This window comes from Gambusia affinis, linkage group LG21 (assembly GCF_019740435.1).
Source record: "Gambusia affinis linkage group LG21, SWU_Gaff_1.0, whole genome shotgun sequence".
Lineage (NCBI taxonomy): Eukaryota > Metazoa > Chordata > Actinopteri > Cyprinodontiformes > Poeciliidae > Gambusia > Gambusia affinis.
The window spans coordinates 1563315-1580119 of NC_057888.1; the positions used below are offsets into that span (position 1 = coordinate 1563315).

Here is a 16805-nt window from a genome sequence, read left to right on the forward strand (position 1 = left end):
TTATTCAGAACATTTCAAATCTGAGTCTGAAACCTGAACTGGAATCATGTTCCAGGTCTGTAGAAACATCCAGAGTGAGGTCAGATGTAGTGAATGAAGGAGTGAACATTTCCTATGAAGTGGTGATGTGTTGGTCCTGAACAGATGGGCTCAGTTAAAGCAGCGGTTCTGAACCCTTTGGGGTCCAGACCTCCTTTAGACGGGCTGCCAGTCCTCCTGCTGAGAGTCAGCTTTAGTCAGAGAGGCAGGAATCTGTGGGAGGAATATTTTCCAGACGGACCAACAATCAGAGAGACTTCAGGATCAGGTGATCCATGGAGCTCATGAGGAGAGATCGGATCACTCTCAGAATGATGAGTTTAATGATACAAAATAATCCAGAAGTCCACACCCAAAATCCAGGCAGCACAAAGGAGCGCAGGGTTAATGCTCACAGCTAGTGACAACAGGACGACTAGACAAACACGACGAGGACCCGACAGAGACGCAGGTGACATTAACAGGAGGTAATCAGGGAACAAGACACACCTGGGAATAATCGAGGGGCGACAGGAGAACACGGAGACTCAGAGACAAAGAAACTCAAAAATAAACACACAGAAGACTCAAACCATGACAATATTATGATAATCGGAACTTATTACTCTTATTATAATCATAATGTGAGTTATTACAGATGTTCTTCTGAAAAGAAGCCAAGAATAATCCATTATTATAATTATGTCATACCAAAGTTACAGTTATTTGTTTTACTTGGAAGTATTCCCACAAGTGTAAGTATAATTATTATTATAAGTAAACTAATATTAATGTAAGTATTCTACTTTGAATCTTATCCAATTACTCAAAATGTTTAGATTTAATTTTTTAAAGCTTTCATGCTTTGAAATAAATAACAATCTCAACTATTTTCATAAATCTGCAGGCTGGAAACTTACTTCTTCTTTTTCCAGTAAACTTGCTCTTCCTGTCTCATTTCTCTGTCTGGCTGATTTCTTATGATTAGATAGAAATTAGAATTAAAGCAAAGTTTGCAGGAGACAAAACCAACACACAACCAGATTTATTTGGTTGAAGTTTAAATCTACTGTTGGGCCTGGATGTCACTTCAGTGATTAACTTTAAAGGTAACTTTATTTACTGTTAAACTAAAATCTCCAGCATGGGGAAGTGGGATGATCTCAGGTTTTCTTGACAGTTTATGTTCTTAAAGTTCATTATTGCACACAAACAGATCACCAACTGTCATGGTAGATCCCACAGCTGATCATTTACTAGGTTAATTAAATTGTGAGCACTTGGTGAAATATTTCTCTGGGGAAACATAAATTCATCTGTATCCTCAATTTATAAGCAGCAATGTTTCACAATAAAGTCTCAATGTCAAATAAATGTATTTTGAGTGTATGTAAACACTTTCTTTATCAGCCCTTAAATTCAGTAAAATGAAACACAACTGCTAAGAAACCCACCCTGAGAAACGGCCGACTGGAGCCCCGACAAGCTGCTGTGTGGATCCCTTTTATCTGATAGAAAAACCTCCAGAGAGCCGAAAGAGACACGGAGGAACATGGAGCTGCAACACTTACCTCGAATAACAAGAAGACAAGTTGTTCCCGTCTTCCATCTCAAAGTGGAGTTTGATCTGAAGAAGGAGAACAAAGTTAATTTCAGTTTCTACTTTAAAGTCACGTGACTTGTGAGTTTTTATGATTAACCAGAAAAATCAAATCAAATGTATCCCTCAACAACATCGAGATAATAATCTCCTAACAGGTTGCAGTGTGGAGCATTTTCATTATTTTAATCTTTTATTGTTTCTACCTCCCTGGTGAAAAATAAATATTCTAAGCATGTTAAATTTTAGCATATTAAGGATACAATAAGTCAGACTAATCATGAGTATACTTCATGTTAACCTAGGATTAGTTAACTTAAAGTGTGACATTTTGGAACAACTAATTTTGAGCATAGTGCATTTTAATAGTATTTAAATTGTATTAAAACAGAGTTTAAAGTGTACTAAATGTACTTTTACATGCTATTTTTGGAACAACTAAAGTTACTCTTAGTACACTTTAAGTTTATTGCTTTTTATGTAATATAAACCTGCTTGATTAGTATATTTTGACTGTTTTTGTAATTGAATTACATTCAAAATATATTTAGAGTGTATTTTCAGTATATTGGCATTACATATTTTATATATTAGTAGTGTGATTACAGTATGCTATAATACTTTTGGTTTATTATAATTACTAATGAAGTAACTTTTTAGTTATTTAATGTCTTTTATTATTCTGATTTGCCACTTTGTACATTAATGCTTCATACACACTACAAATACTGTAAACACATCAGGCTACCAGAACACAGAAGTATCAATTACAACACACTTAAAAAAATAAAATAATAACCATTGCAAGAATTGCTATTTTTTTGTTTGCCATTTTCACAAAAATAGTAAAGTATTATTAAGGCACCTAAAAAGGCATCTGTACACTTGGATGTAATTTAAAACATACTAAAATTTCAGTATATTCAGTAGTTTACTTTTAAAGTAAGCATTAAGTGAATTTTAAAAAATTTCTATTTTGGGCATATATTTTAAAATATACACAAAATATATTTAAACGCAAATTGTTTTATTGGTACACTGAGCAAATACATATTTTGTTCACTTAAAGTATATTTTTATTTAATTTATTTCTTAAAGTGTATTTTGGTATAATTATATTTGACTGTGTTTAAAGCTATAATGTCAAAATTGGAACAAATTTGTCTTTAGTAAACTTCGTAGTTATTTATAGATGTTACACTTAATACTTAGGATACATAAAATGTACTTACAAAAATCGAAGTATGTTTGAAATATACTAAAGTATTTTTTTTCTTTCTGCTCATTTTCACCTCCTCTGCCATTCTGGGGTCAAAGTTCAGAGTGATTCCAGCTGTAGGTGCAGTTTGCTGTGGTTGTTTTGTATTTCTACAGGTTGTGATTCAGAAATGTGAGTAAACGAGCCTCTGTGTAGTTTTTCCATCGTAATCAGTGACTCTGACTCATCCTGAAGTTTAATTCTCTCAGGTGCCGCCTCTCGATGTGACGCGTGGTGACGTCAGCTGCCTGACGGACAGGTAAGCCGACACCGGCCGCCATATTGGGAAAGAACGGAAGTGAGAGAGAAAGAGAGAGAGAGATTCTAGAGGTGGAGCAGTTTCCGAGAAAAGGGCGTCCTCCTTTCATGTTTGTCTCCCCGGAGGAGGAAGGGGCGGTCTCTGCGCCACACCACAGCCGGAATTAGCCCCTGCTCGCTCGGCTCGGCTCGGTTCGCGTCCCGCCGACTCAGAAACGGGACCGGAGAGCGAGAGAAAGTGAGGTACATTTTACCAGGAAGGGAAGAAGCAGAAAGACAGAGAGGGCGGTCGGAGTTTAAAGAGTCTACGGAAAGCAGCGGGAATTAAACCGAAGAAGAAGAGGAGGAGGAGCGGGAGCCCAGGAGAAGAAGAAGAAGAAGAAGATGCCTCTGGCTCAGCTGGCGGATCCCTGGCAGAAGATGCCGGTGGGGGGGACGGCTGGAGAGGTGAGCAGCTCCGTTTGTCCTCATGTTGCAGCGCAGGGGCTGGACCAGAACCAGAACCAGAACCTCCAACTACCTGGAAGTAGGTGCAGAACCTCCTCCAGAAATACTAAAAACATCTTCAAAACGCTAAATCCCTTCAGGATGAATAACTTTTACACCATAAAAACAGTTTTCATGGGTGTAAAAGAGGCTGGAGTTTACTTAGAGTTGAATCTGAGCTTCATGTCCAAAACAAGCTGCTGCATGTCAAAACCAGAGCAATGCGACAGCAAGATGAGCAGGAGCGATAAAAACCCGCTGATAAAACTGCTCCAAACTTTACATTTCATCCTCATTCTGTAATAAAAACATTTAAATGAACAGTAAATGACTCAGTTTGCAGCTTCCAGCCTGCAGGATGAAAACCTTTAAATAACTTACCTGAAAGCTGAAACGAAAATATTAAAGATAATGTGCACAGAAAGAAGATTTAAATGAGGATAAACTGTTTAATCCCAGAAATATGTCCTCAAACCTCGGCCTGTCACGATAACAAATCATGATGGATAAATTGTCCCATAAGTTACTGTGATAAACGATAACATTGTTTTGAGTCTATTTTCATGTAATATAGTAGTAATAGCATAATAATGCAAGAAAACTTTCTAAAAGATCAATAAACTTTAAATTCTAATGGAACTGAAAGACATATTGAATGTCAAAAATAAATAAAACAAAAGAAACTACAAATAAAATTACTTATGAAGTCTGTGTAAACAAAATTCTCTTTAAAAAAAGGTTTAGTTGAGACCAAAACACCAAACTGAAAACTTTTATCATCCAGCTTTTGGTAGAAAAAGAGAAAAACTGTAAACCCTGCAAATGGAAATTAATTTATTGTTTATTGTGACAAATCTACCCAAAAGCTCAGTTTTAATAAAAAAAGCATAAACATGTAAAAAATAAAGATACTTTGACCCAGAATGTGTAAGAACATCAATAATAATTTATTTAAGTTAAAGTACCGCTCTAAGAGGACAGTTTCATTCGCTGTATTTATTATTGTTTTATTGCATGGGATGCAAATACTAAGAGATGTGAGCGGTTTGCTTCCTGAGCCAACAGATGGGTTAAATATTTTCTGAAGCGAGCTTGAACTTGTAGAAAAAGACAAAAATGTGACATGAAGTTCAGCAGTGGCTGAAACTAGAACCTCCTCTGCCGACTGGGATGCAAATCTAAAGGAAAACCTGCAGGAAAATGTCGCATTTAATCAGATTATACCTGAAAACTCCTGAATGCGTACCTGTTTCCTTTAATATCAATCTCATCCCTTAAAACCGACAGTTTGCTGTCATTTTTTGCACATTTTTGACAAATCTGGCATCCGAAAGGGTGAAAATGTGAAAGAATGCTGACGAAGCTGCAGAAATGCGATTTAAATGCGTGAAATGATTCGCAGGAGGAGAAAATGAGATTATAGAGCACTTTAAACGATCAGTATGAACTCAGAGGAGCGGATGCTACAGGAAACAGGACACCTCAGAGCAGCTCCACTCTCCTGCAGGAACCCGACAGCCGGTCCAACTTTGGCTTTCAGATAAATTTTAACTGAAGGACCATTTGCAGACGACTAGAATCTTTTTGTCCAGATCAATTATCTGAAATATTCTGCAGCCTTTTGTTGTCAAATCTCGAGATAAATGATCAGATTTCACATGTTGTGTAAAAAGTCGCTCTGTGACCCGTTTAGTTTCTGACCAGCACCGTGGTTTATTGGCCCCAGAGTCCTGTTCTCGTCTGCTGGGAAGATTTTAACATAACGAGCCGCTTCCAACCGTCTGATCTGGATCGAGCTGCACTTTGTTATGCATATTAAAATGTGAGGGGTTTTCCAGCAGCGGGGGAGGAAAACCCGACTCATGAAAACTACAAGTTCAGAGAAGTTCATGTTTTACGTCACATTTAAAGTGAAAATTGGGTTTATTTTCTCCTAAAATAAACCGAACGCAACTTCCTGTTTCACTAAATGTAGATAAAGATGGAGTGGCGTCACATTTTAACGGTTGGAGGATTTCTCCTTTATCTCTGGTAAAAAACCACCCTGTCAGCTCGATTAGGAACCAAAATTGCAGCATTTGTTGCATTTTTCTCACCGCATTGAGTCAAACCTACCAAACCCTTTAGAAAACCTGTTCCCCTCCTGGCCTGTGGGGGCGCTGTACCAAGAACCACTCTAAGAAACACACAGTGCAACTTCCTGTTTCAGAAAATGTGAACAAAATGGAGTGGCGGTAGATTTTAGCAACATAAATTTGTTTACTCATGAGTCATTTCTCCCAGTAGCACTACGATAGTGTGTTTGTTTTGGTTGTATTTACCCAGAATGCCCTGCGCCGTAGTCTACTTCCTGCTTCATGAGCAGTCTCCGTCTCACATACGCATTTGAACTGAACCAGAGTTCACTTTAACCAAACTGTAACTGAGGTTATTGGGTGGACCAGAGTTCAATTAGCATTCACACCTCACCAACCGAACCGGACTTTCTAAACAAATGAACCGGACTTTCTAAACAAATGAACCGGACTTTCTAAACAAACGGACTGGAGTTGGATTAAAGCGGACTGAACAGGGCTGGTGGGAATGAATCCTAATTATTACTGATGCCAGTCTTTTTAAACAAATAGAAATGTTTAAATTTTTTTGTTTTTATTCAATCAGAAAAAAACAAATTATTACTTGTTTGGACAACATCTCTTATCGTGATTTAAGAATGCTTTAAAAAAGCCCTAAAAAGTGCAGGCGCGTTGATAAATTGGCCTGATTTCCTCAGATTTGGTGGATCAGCAATCGGCCGATTACATCTGGAGCCGATCTTCTCTAACTCTGCAAACATCTGAAAATCCTCCACTGTCTCCTTTCCTCCGCTGTGAGAGAGAGAGAGAGAGACAGAGAGAGAGAGAGAGAGAGAGAGAGCTGATGACAGATTTACTGACATCAGTTGATAAATTTGGAGACTGTTAGACAAACAAATTGGATAAAATCAGAATCATGAGGTCAGAAAACTGCAATCGGTTCATCGCTACTAAACCGTCCATTTGGTCGTTTGGAAGAGAGAATCGTCTGTTTCAGTGTTTTAGAGGAAACCCAGTTGGTCGGAGTGCAGAATGGGAGAACTGGTCCTGAATGGACTTCCTTACTGGGACCGTCTCTCCACTCCAAGATTCTCCTGCTGCTGCTTTGGAAAAGTAGATCTGGACTGTTAAAAATCAGGAATATGGATCATAATGAAACATGCGTAAAGCTGGCATTTATTCTGATCAGATTTTGGTCCGTTAGCGACTCAGAGGCTTCAGGAAACTCCTAAAATACTTAAACGTTTGTCTCAAAGGTTTTTACATGTTTCTCTGGGAACTTTAAGATCATCGAAGGACTCTAGAGGAATTTCAGCGTAATCTGGAAATCTGATAAATCCACCCAGAGGAGGGATTACAGTGGGAAACAGGCGCTGGATTAATCTGGACCATAGAACCTTCCAGAACCTCCACCGTCTATTAGCTGGAGCCGTTGTTTGTTAAAATAAATTTAAAAAAACCCCAAAACCCAAAATTAATGGTGCCTTTAAAATGCCATCAATTAATCAAAATGAAGGCGTTTAAGTTCTGGCATAATTCTGTTTGATGTTGAGGAGCAGCTATAGTCGGACCGGTACCGGTCCGATAAATTCATCTGGGTCAATATTTATAACCAATATTTATCTTGCTCTTGTTTGAGTTTCTGGGGGAGGAGAGGGAAACAGTGATGTGATGTTTATCCAGCTGCAACAGAACTGTTCATTTTTAGATCGGTGTATTTCTATGTTTGGGTCGTTTTTGTGGAAATGGACCTGGTTGCATCCTGGTACGGGCCTCTGATGGCACTGGAGCAACTTTTATTGGTAGAAGTTGGAGATATTTTGGATTAATTCATTTTGAATTATGAAGCTGAGGTCAGGTTTTGTTTTTTGAAGTGCAGGATCTCCGTCAGTGTTGAAATGTTTTGCTCTTCCTCTCCTTCTTCCTATCGAGTCTTGATAAACATCGGGAGGCGGAGCCGCTGCGACGCCATGACTCAGGAAGAGCGACAGTGTCCGTTTCCTGCGCAAGGCGTCACATGGGCGGCATGGAGAGATTGATGATAGTTAAAAAAAAGATTCACAAACGGCTCAGAAGATCTGAGTCACTCAGGCTGCTGCTGACAGGCCCGGACTTGCGCCGCCGCCGCACAGGAACACGCTGAAAAACCGACCTTTGACCTCCTGGTTGCTTCTTTCTCTGTGGTGCAGCAACATTTAGATCAACGTTTTCCAAACCACAAGACAGAAACGCAGAGCGTGTTGCAGACCTGGTTCTGTGAAATGAAAACGACTGAAGCTCCGTTCTGCAGATCAGAGTTTATTTACCGCAGAAACTCACCAGAAACACTGGAAGAAAAACTCGGAAACTTCCTGGTGACAGTTTTACTTTGCACTTACCAAGAGAAACAAACATAAATAAATAAAATAAAATTATTTTATTAAATTTAAAAAAGAATCTAAAAAAAATCACACTAAAATATTAATGAAATTAATCCAATCACAATAGATTGAATGGCTAAAAATTATTAAAATGAAGTAAGCAAGCAATAAAAATATTTCAAGAGGAATATTACATTAAAATAATCAAGTTCATGAAAATCAAATTGTAATAAAGGAAAACTTTATTTACATAAAATTTTACCCAAAAAAGTTTACATTAGTTACATTTTTAAACAAAGAAATTCAGAAATAAAGATAAAATATTAGATTAACCAAATAAAAACGTAAATATAACCCAGTTCTTCAAAAGATAACAAATAATATCAAAACTCTGATCCAATAACAAAAAATTTAACTGTGGTAAGACGGTTAGAAAAATAGTTAAATCAAAACATTATTTCAGTAAAGATGTCGGCTCCGCAGTGAGAGCTGAGATCAGGTGTGTTTTCATTTTGTCCGGTAGTTTTGGTGAGAACATGAACCGTCGTCTGGTGAGAGGATTCAGGATTCCTGACATTCCTCCTGTCACTGTTTTGGGTAAACTTTCCCTTTAAGGCCGCGTTCCTTTTCGCTTTGTGGCCGCATTCCCATCAGGTGAGGTTCAGGTCGAGCAGCATGCTTCACCTTGAGCTGCGTCTTTGTTCTGCTGAGGGAACTCCTGCATATTTTATCGATTCGTTGACCTGATCCGACCCGGTTGACCTCGGTCGACTTCTGATGCAACAAGTCGCCAAACCTGCTTCACCGATTTAAACAAAAGAAGAAGAAATAAATCCATTATGGCGCCGTTGATCAGCTTCTGATCATGTCCTCCATTGTAGATAAAATTCAATTTATTTCAAAAATACTTTGTTTCTCCCTAAAAGAAACTAAATTTTCTTCATATCATGAAACTATTTTCGAAGATTGGGTGGTGATGCTGTAGCTGTCAGTCTTCCAGCAAATCTGAAGAGGCTTCTGATTGAAGACTGTTGGTGATTGAATGCCATGACATGCTAACGGCTTAACATCCAGGCAACAGATGATATTCCACATTAACATGTCCTGGATGACATCATTAGTGGTTAGCTAGCTCTGCTATTCCACCTCATTTGCTTTTGCCACTTCTCTTTAATGCTGCCTTCCATTTATAGTCAGAACTTGGAAATTTTGACTTTTGAGTCAGGAAAAATCAACTGGAACAACCCCCAGTCTGAAAATTGTAACATTTTTCAACCGTTTACTTGGAGATCCAACATGGCCGCTCCTCCAACAGCAACAATTGTTAGAGTGCGTCTCAAATTAATGCTGCATGTAACGTTAAACTGAACAAATTAAAAGTAGAAAGTATAACGTTTGTAAGAACGGCTACTTGAGCGTTGCCATGTTGGAATAGCGACCTCACCGATTACGCTAACCTGAACCCGGCTATCTCAGCACCAAGGTAACTTGAAGTTGGCTATAGATTTATGACCATCATGACATGCTAACAGTTTGATTTTAGCAGAGATGATATTCTACAGTAACATGAGCTGTTAGCTAGCTCTGCTAACCCACCTCCTTTGCTTTTGCTGCCCCTATTTAAATCTCTGCCTGGGCGTTTGATCAGAGGGATGTTGGTAGGGGATAACTCTGTTCTGCAGCCATGAAGCTTCTTTTTCAAATACTCTGTGATTGGGGGTCAAAGTTCAGGTGTTATTGAGATGCTAATCAGCTGCTTCCAGTTGTAAAAACATTGTTACTATGGTTACCAATCATAAAAACTGACCCAAAGCAAAACAAAAAAAAAAAAGTAGGGAGAAAAAACCCTTCCAGCTGAGGGGATAATTGTCCAAACAGCAAAGAATCAACCAATAAATGATCAATAAGAGTCTGGGGAAAGAGCCAATCAGAGCTAACGGAGCAGCGCCAACATGCTGCATCATGATGACATCAGCAGCTTTAGCGCTAACAGCTCTGAGCTGAAAGGTCAGATCTTTAGTTCTCACTGACAACCTTCATGCTAATGTTCATGCTAACATTCATGCTAACGATGGAGTTAGCATGATCCACTCAGCTGCTGTTTTCTCCTTGTGTTCTAGTTATTTATTAAATACTTTAAAACATTTTCAGTCTGATGAACCAGCAGCGTTCCACGTTGCTGCTCCTTCATAAATCTCAATAATCCGATAAAAGTTACTGTTTTGATTGAGTTAATCTTGTAATTCCTTAATTTTCTGATGTATTAGAGCTGCAGAATGTTTTCTGTTGTTGTACAAAAACCGGGCCTGGAGAAACCTGATGTTCAGTTTTCTCTACTAGACGCTTATTCACTTGAACACTTCTTGTTTTTCATCTGCAGCATTTTCACAACTTTCCTGTGTGGTTTTTGGTATGTTTCCTCATAAGTCTACTCATAATTTTAGGTTTATTTCCTCATACTGGACTCGTAAAAAAACACTTCTAAAGTAACTTAATTGGTTGAATTTGTGGATTTAGATGATGTTAATTTATCTGATTGAAAGTAGTGATGCTGTGGGCTTCTGATTAAATTGTCTGGTTTATATTTATCTTTTAATAATTTTGAATTCATATGAGTCACAACAACATTCAATTTATGTTTGGGACCAATAATGTATATCTGATTTTAATTTATTGGAAAGTTTTTTTTTTTAAAGTAAATTAGTAACTTCTAGATCTGAAATTATGTTTTTTGAGCTGAAGCAGATTTCAACTCAAATAAATTTCTTACATTTTTCTGTTAAATTAAATTGATTAAAATTTAAGATAAATTAAATTTGTGAATCAAATGATCAGAAAAACCTCATAGAATGAAGGAATGCTGCTTTATAAAAAAAGAAAGTTTAAAAAGTTTTTGTTACAGACGAATAAATCGTCTTTCTGCAGCGTCAGCGCCGTTTCTCCTCTGGTTCTGATCCGTTTCTCTCTCCGCCTGCAGCTTTTCTGTTCAGCTGCTGCAGAATATAATCCCAGTAAATAAAAGCTTTTATTGCCGTTATAGTTTTAATCAGGAAGTGGCGGCAGGACTATCAGTGTCTGGATCCCAGCTGCTGCTCCAGCAGGGCGGCCGATGATCTGCCTGATGGAATTAATTCAAATCTGACGGTGGTGAAAATAAGAATGGTGGATAAATTTAGACAAAATACATTAAACTGGATTACACTTTCTGAAGAATAAATAAATAAAATTATTACATTTTATATTATAATAAAAATAGATAAAAGCTGAGGCAGATATGTAAAATGGTTTTCAATATAAAATCTTAAAAAACTTTTCTTAACATCTTCAGGTCAGTTAAGTTGATTTTAATGGCATAAATGTACAACAAATACAGTTTAGAAAACAAACAGATCCAGATCTAAAATATTTATTCAATAAAATATTTAACTGTATAAATTTGTAGGTTTTTAATTTCTTTCTAATCCATTAGTAATATATAATATTGATAATATAATTATTTATTATACGATTATTATTGTTAATAATTTGTTGTTATTAAGGCAGGATTAATAATAGTAATAATGTTAATTCCAAATATTAGTAATATTATTATTCATTCAGCAGGCAAATGACATAAATAAAATAAAGATGCTTTCTATTAAAACCTTTAATTTTATACTGATATTAATATCTGGAGCTGTTTGTCTTCTAATCTGTAATTGTTGTAAATCAGCAATTACAGATTAGCAGTAACATTAAAAATAATTAATATCAGTTATAAATCCTGTGGTTCTAGAAAATGTTTTCTGAACGTTTTCATATGAGGAACATAAAGGTAGAGGAAATATGATTCATGTTTACTTGTAAACATGAATCATATTTCATGTACTTCTGCAGTGACGTTTTCTGTTGTGGGAACGTGACGTCATGACGTGTCGTCCTCCTGGGACGAGCCCAAGTCACCGCATCGATAATCGTCCCGTTGCCATAGTAACTCAGGTGGGATCTCTGTGTATTTCAGGAGGCGCACCACGACCCCGAAGACACAGCGGGGGACGACGACTCGATGCCGGCCTGCACCGTAAGTCCAGCTCCCGTCCCGCTTCCGGTTAGCCTAGCCCGTTAGCCTAGCCCGTTAGCCTAGCCCATTAGCCTAGCCCATTAGCCTCGCCTGTTAGCTTCTATTAACGGCTACACCTTCGTGACTGGAGTAGGGATCGCTTTCCCGCGGAGCAGAGTTATGATCTGTGATGATTTATCCGCGGTTTGAGAAACTCTGCGCCCACTCCTGCTGTTGGATAATTGCTGGGATGAAAGTGAAACACAATGTGGCTGATTTTGAAACCGTGAGTCATCCTGGGAGGGAATAAATCCTCCCGCCAACCCTCGTCACGTTCCAGGAGTTATTTCGGATTAGGCATTAATCATTTCTTTGGTTAAACTGCTTTTTTTCTGCTGGTTCGGAGCTTTTATTGCAGGGAATCACAGATGAAGCACCAAACATCATATTTAGCTCACATTACTGATAAAACGGCTGGAAACACTTCAAAAACACGAAATCCTACAAAGTGTTATTGGCCTGGTTTCTATTGGGCAAGAAATACATTTAAAATAAGACTAAACCAACTTGCAGGTACATTTTCAGCAAGATATGTTGGTTTATTTTAAGTCAGGGGTGTCCAAAGTGTGGCCTGGGGGCCATTTGTGGCCCTTGAAAAAAATTATTTTTGGTCTCTAAACAGAAAAATGTACTTTATTTGGTCAATAAAATAGAAAACAGTTGATGACCCCCCAAATGTGGAAATTATTAGTTTTTATTTTAATAATGCTACAATCTGAAGTGTTTTTTATGTTCTGGATCTTTACTGATTTACAGATTTCATAAAAATGTAAAAATAAATCAAGCATTTTTTAATGTAATGAATTTTGTGTCCAGCAGTAGTTTTAAATTTGCTAAAAGTGTGGACACCATGTGTAGACCTAAACAAAATGTGAAAGATGTTTTTCATCCACTCTGACTGAATTTGAGATATTTAGCTAAGAAAAACAAGCAAAAAAGTCTGAATATGTGCATTGAACAGTGACTTTTACCAAATAATGTTTCAGGGGGACTGATTACAAAAGCATGCCGCACTTTTAAGATTTCCCCTAGTAAGAACATCGTTCTGCTTCCTCTTCTCACTTCTGATTTACTTTGTCTTGGTTTGTTACGTGAAATGACCTGAAAGTCGTGGTTTCAATCAGACAAAACATATCAAACCTTTTACAATCTGGTTTTTCTCATCTGGGTTAAATCCACCTGGTTTAGCCAAAATAAATAAAGATGAAAGCACAAATCTTTAAATAAAAATGTAATCATCTTTTTTTTTTATAGTAAAATAAACTTTCAAGATTTTAATGAGATACATTTTTTTGGAGATGAATTTGTGAATAATTGTTGATCAGAACATTAAGAGTTTCACCTTCTGTGACTTGAGATTGTTAAAGCTAATGCTAACTAGCTAGCTAGCTATTTTTACATCTATAATTTGTTTCACTTCTGTTTCCAACTCAATAATTCTTTATTTTTATATATTTTTTTCTGCCTTAAATTTTATTCAAGCTGGCTTTGAAAATGTCTGAAAATATAAAATTTTACTTGTTGAAACCTGCAGATAAATGTCCAGTCATATTTCTACAGATATGTTCATATTTGCTGCGTCTCTCTGACTTTCCAGGTAATTTTGTCTTGAAATGTGCCAGTTGTTGATTGACGGAGCAGAAGTTGTTTTGGGTTTTCAGTCATTGTTGTGTTTTAGTGTAAGTTTCAGATCTTCCCTGCGACTCGTTGACGTTCTGCAGCTAATGTTTCACTTAAAGGCCGCCCTGGTTGGTGGATAATCCAGGATGTTTTCCACTTTAATAAAAGCGGACGCTGCTTGATGTTAGCCGGCCGATCTGGCAGATCAGACGCCACGCATCGATTTTTAAATGCAGAGGAGAGATGGCTTATAGATCAGAGCCGAGGTTCTGTTGCTTCAGCTGGACGGCGTTCCCAGCGCCGGTTCAGATCGCTGGGTGTGTGAGGGTGAATACATCTCAGAGCTGTTAATGACTGATTTATATTGTTCCACTGGTTTTACTCAGAGTTGGTTAATGGAGGTAATGAGGCGGTTTTGTTTCTGTGTCACGATGCAGAAACTCTCCAAGTGTCAACCTGCTCTCTCATCCTGCTGAGCTCCTTCAGAGTTAATTCTTCTGTTAATCATAATGAGCTGCCTCAGGTCAGGAGGAAATATTTGGATGCTCATCTTCATATTCGCTCTGATAATATTTGTCTGCAAGTCCAAAAATAAACTAGCTTTAATGCATTAAGCAATTTTAATAATTCAGTCTTCTAAAGACAGTGATTAGCTGTAGCTTGCCATGAATTTCTGGATCCATCTTGTTTCTGCTTTTTATATCCGTTGCTAACAGGGATGAGCAGGTTAAAAGTTAGCTACACTTACCCTAGAGCATTAGCCATAAACATTTGTTCCGCTAACGCTAAAGTGCTACACCAAAGCAGTGAAGCTAATGCTAAAGCACTACAACCACATGATATTTAGCAGAAGCTAATGCTAAAGCGTTAGACCAGCATGGTATTTATTGCTAAAGTACTATCCTAATGCAGTATTTAGGAAAAGCTAACGCTAAAGCGTGACACCAGTGTGCTATTTAGTGGATGCTAATGCTAATTGTACTAGATTCCTCTTAAAATCAGTCATTCATTTATTCTGATTTAAATGCACATAATTTCTATTAGTCTTGGATTCACACTAAAATATTTTAATGATTAATTGGGACGTATAAATGAGATCTAAACACTTTGGACCTGAACAGCAGGACTCTCTGACGCTGAAATGTTCTGACTTTTGTGATCTTTAGTTCATTTGTTGCGGTGATTTGAGCGCAGCGTCACACATGGATGCACCTTGGTGCTTCCTGGCAGTAAAACCCTGAACGCACACAACAACGCCCACATCCCAGCGGAGTCCTCCGACTCACCGGAGTGGGTCCGGAGTGACTGGGAGAACACATTTAGTTGACATAGTGCCGAGCGTTGAGTCAGCAGCGCTCACAAACACTCAGCGAATCCCTCAGAGAGCCAGAAATGTTTTCCAGACAGCATTAGGAGCATCACGGCCCGCTGAGGGACCGGCGAACATCTGCTGCCATCTGCCGCAGCTCAGCAACCTGCGTGTGTGTGTGTGCGTGTGTGTGTGTGTGTGTGTTTGAAAGGGTTTCTAGCTAAAATGGTGTCATGTCTCATCAGGATAAGGTCACATTTACTCAGAGGCCGACTCTGACCACACATGAGAACAAACGACGGCGTTGTAATCGGGTTTTCTGTCTGTTGTGGGTTCTGATTCGCTGCAGCTTTAATTGGGTTAATTTGCTTTCTTGGCTTTCAAACGAGTCAGGAGACGAGTTTTACTTTAGGAATCAGTCAAACCAAACCAGAGTTTTCCAAATAAAGACGCAAAAATCAGAAAATCTGTAGATAAGGACAGAGTTTGTACTGGTGCTTAGGCAGGTCGCAGAAACCGATAAATCAATTAATTCAATGATAAATTAAAATGAGCTCAATAATTTCCATTTGCACAATTTTCTCTTTTTTCTCTTTCTAACAAAAACTGAATGATAAAAATCAGCATTTTTATGCTATTTCCAGTATATTACTGTAAAACAACAATATTATCGTTGATTACAATAACTTCTGGGACAATTTATCGTCCAGTAAAATTTGTTATTATAACAATTTTAGTTTAATGAGGCGTTTCTGTAATGGATTGCAGAACTTTTAACTTTTCTATAAAGTCCTTGATATTATTTTTTGTAACTTTCTCGGACCAGTCAGATGTATAAGGTGTTTAAAGAAGACATTTCCAAATATAATACTGATATAATTTAGCTATCTTGTCCTTTTACTGTCCTTTATTAGTCAATTTGTGTTTTTATCGCAGTTTCTCTATATTTTTCACCAAGTGTTTTTAAATGTGCTAAAGAAGCTATAAGTCTTGATATAAAATTATCTTGTGCAAAAGTCTTTAAAATCAAAAGTTTCTATTCTTCTTTCCAGTATCTTTCATAATGGATTATAAAAGAAAGGCTAAATTATTTTTTACGCCGCCAAACAAGACCATTAGCCCCAAAAATAAATCATAAATTTCTTCTTGACAGAAGTCATTATTCAGGAGCCATAAATCATTTCGACTGTGTGTATGTGTGTGTGTGTTTGTAGTGCTCTCTGGCAGATGGTGTTTAATCTCCTTTGGCCATCTGGGACGACTTTTCTGGCGTCTTTTACAGTCACACACACACACACACACACACACACACACACCTCCCACATTTGACTCACTCAGGTGTGTGTTGGGAACATTCCTTAGTAAACAAGTCAGTGAGTGTTTACAGCAAGGTTACAAATGACCTGGGTGAATGAATTTAGATGAAGATGATCAAAAACATTATGGCTTCACTGTAACACACACTGTAAAAACAGATAACAAGTAAAAATATAAAGAATTTTATTTTAAAGCACAAATACTGGAACTCCTACTACTAAAATATCACATACATACTGTCATACACAACTGAAAAAAATATTATTTTTTGGTTTTTACTTTTAGTAAATAGTGTAGAAAGAGTTGAATTGATGAAGTTTGTCAAAGTTTAGAAAACAAAGTGAAGAGACAGACGTGCTCAGTGAATTTCTTGTAGCTAACGAGGCTGTTTACGTTCCAGACAGA

General features: G+C 37.5%; 2 protein-coding genes across 3 annotated transcripts in view; one reads left to right on the forward strand and one right to left on the reverse strand.

The window, feature by feature from the left end:
• LOC122824378 (NACHT, LRR and PYD domains-containing protein 12-like) overlaps positions 1 to 3101 on the reverse strand; it is a 43692-nt gene extending 40591 nt beyond the window's left edge. The window contains exons 1-2 of the mRNA XM_044104975.1: positions 2911 to 3101; positions 1590 to 1645 (exon numbers count right to left, since the gene is read on the reverse strand). Of these exons, the coding sequence (XP_043960910.1) occupies positions 1590 to 1645; positions 2911 to 2922 (68 nt within the window). The 5' untranslated portion in view covers positions 2923 to 3101. The remainder of the gene's footprint in view (positions 1 to 1589; positions 1646 to 2910) is intronic.
• Positions 3102 to 3255: 154 nt separating this feature from the next.
• Positions 3256 to 16805, forward strand: part of rps6ka3b (ribosomal protein S6 kinase, polypeptide 3b) — a 43851-nt gene continuing 30301 nt past the window's right edge. Inside the window, exons 1-2 of one of the 2 annotated variants that reach the window (XM_044105038.1) lie at positions 3256 to 3581; positions 12056 to 12115. In XM_044105038.1, coding sequence (XP_043960973.1) covers positions 3519 to 3581; positions 12056 to 12115 — 123 coding nt within the window. In that variant the 5' untranslated portion in view covers positions 3256 to 3518. Of the gene's footprint in view, positions 3582 to 12055; positions 12116 to 16805 lie in introns of those variants that run through there. The other variant, XM_044105039.1, reaches the window with a different exon arrangement.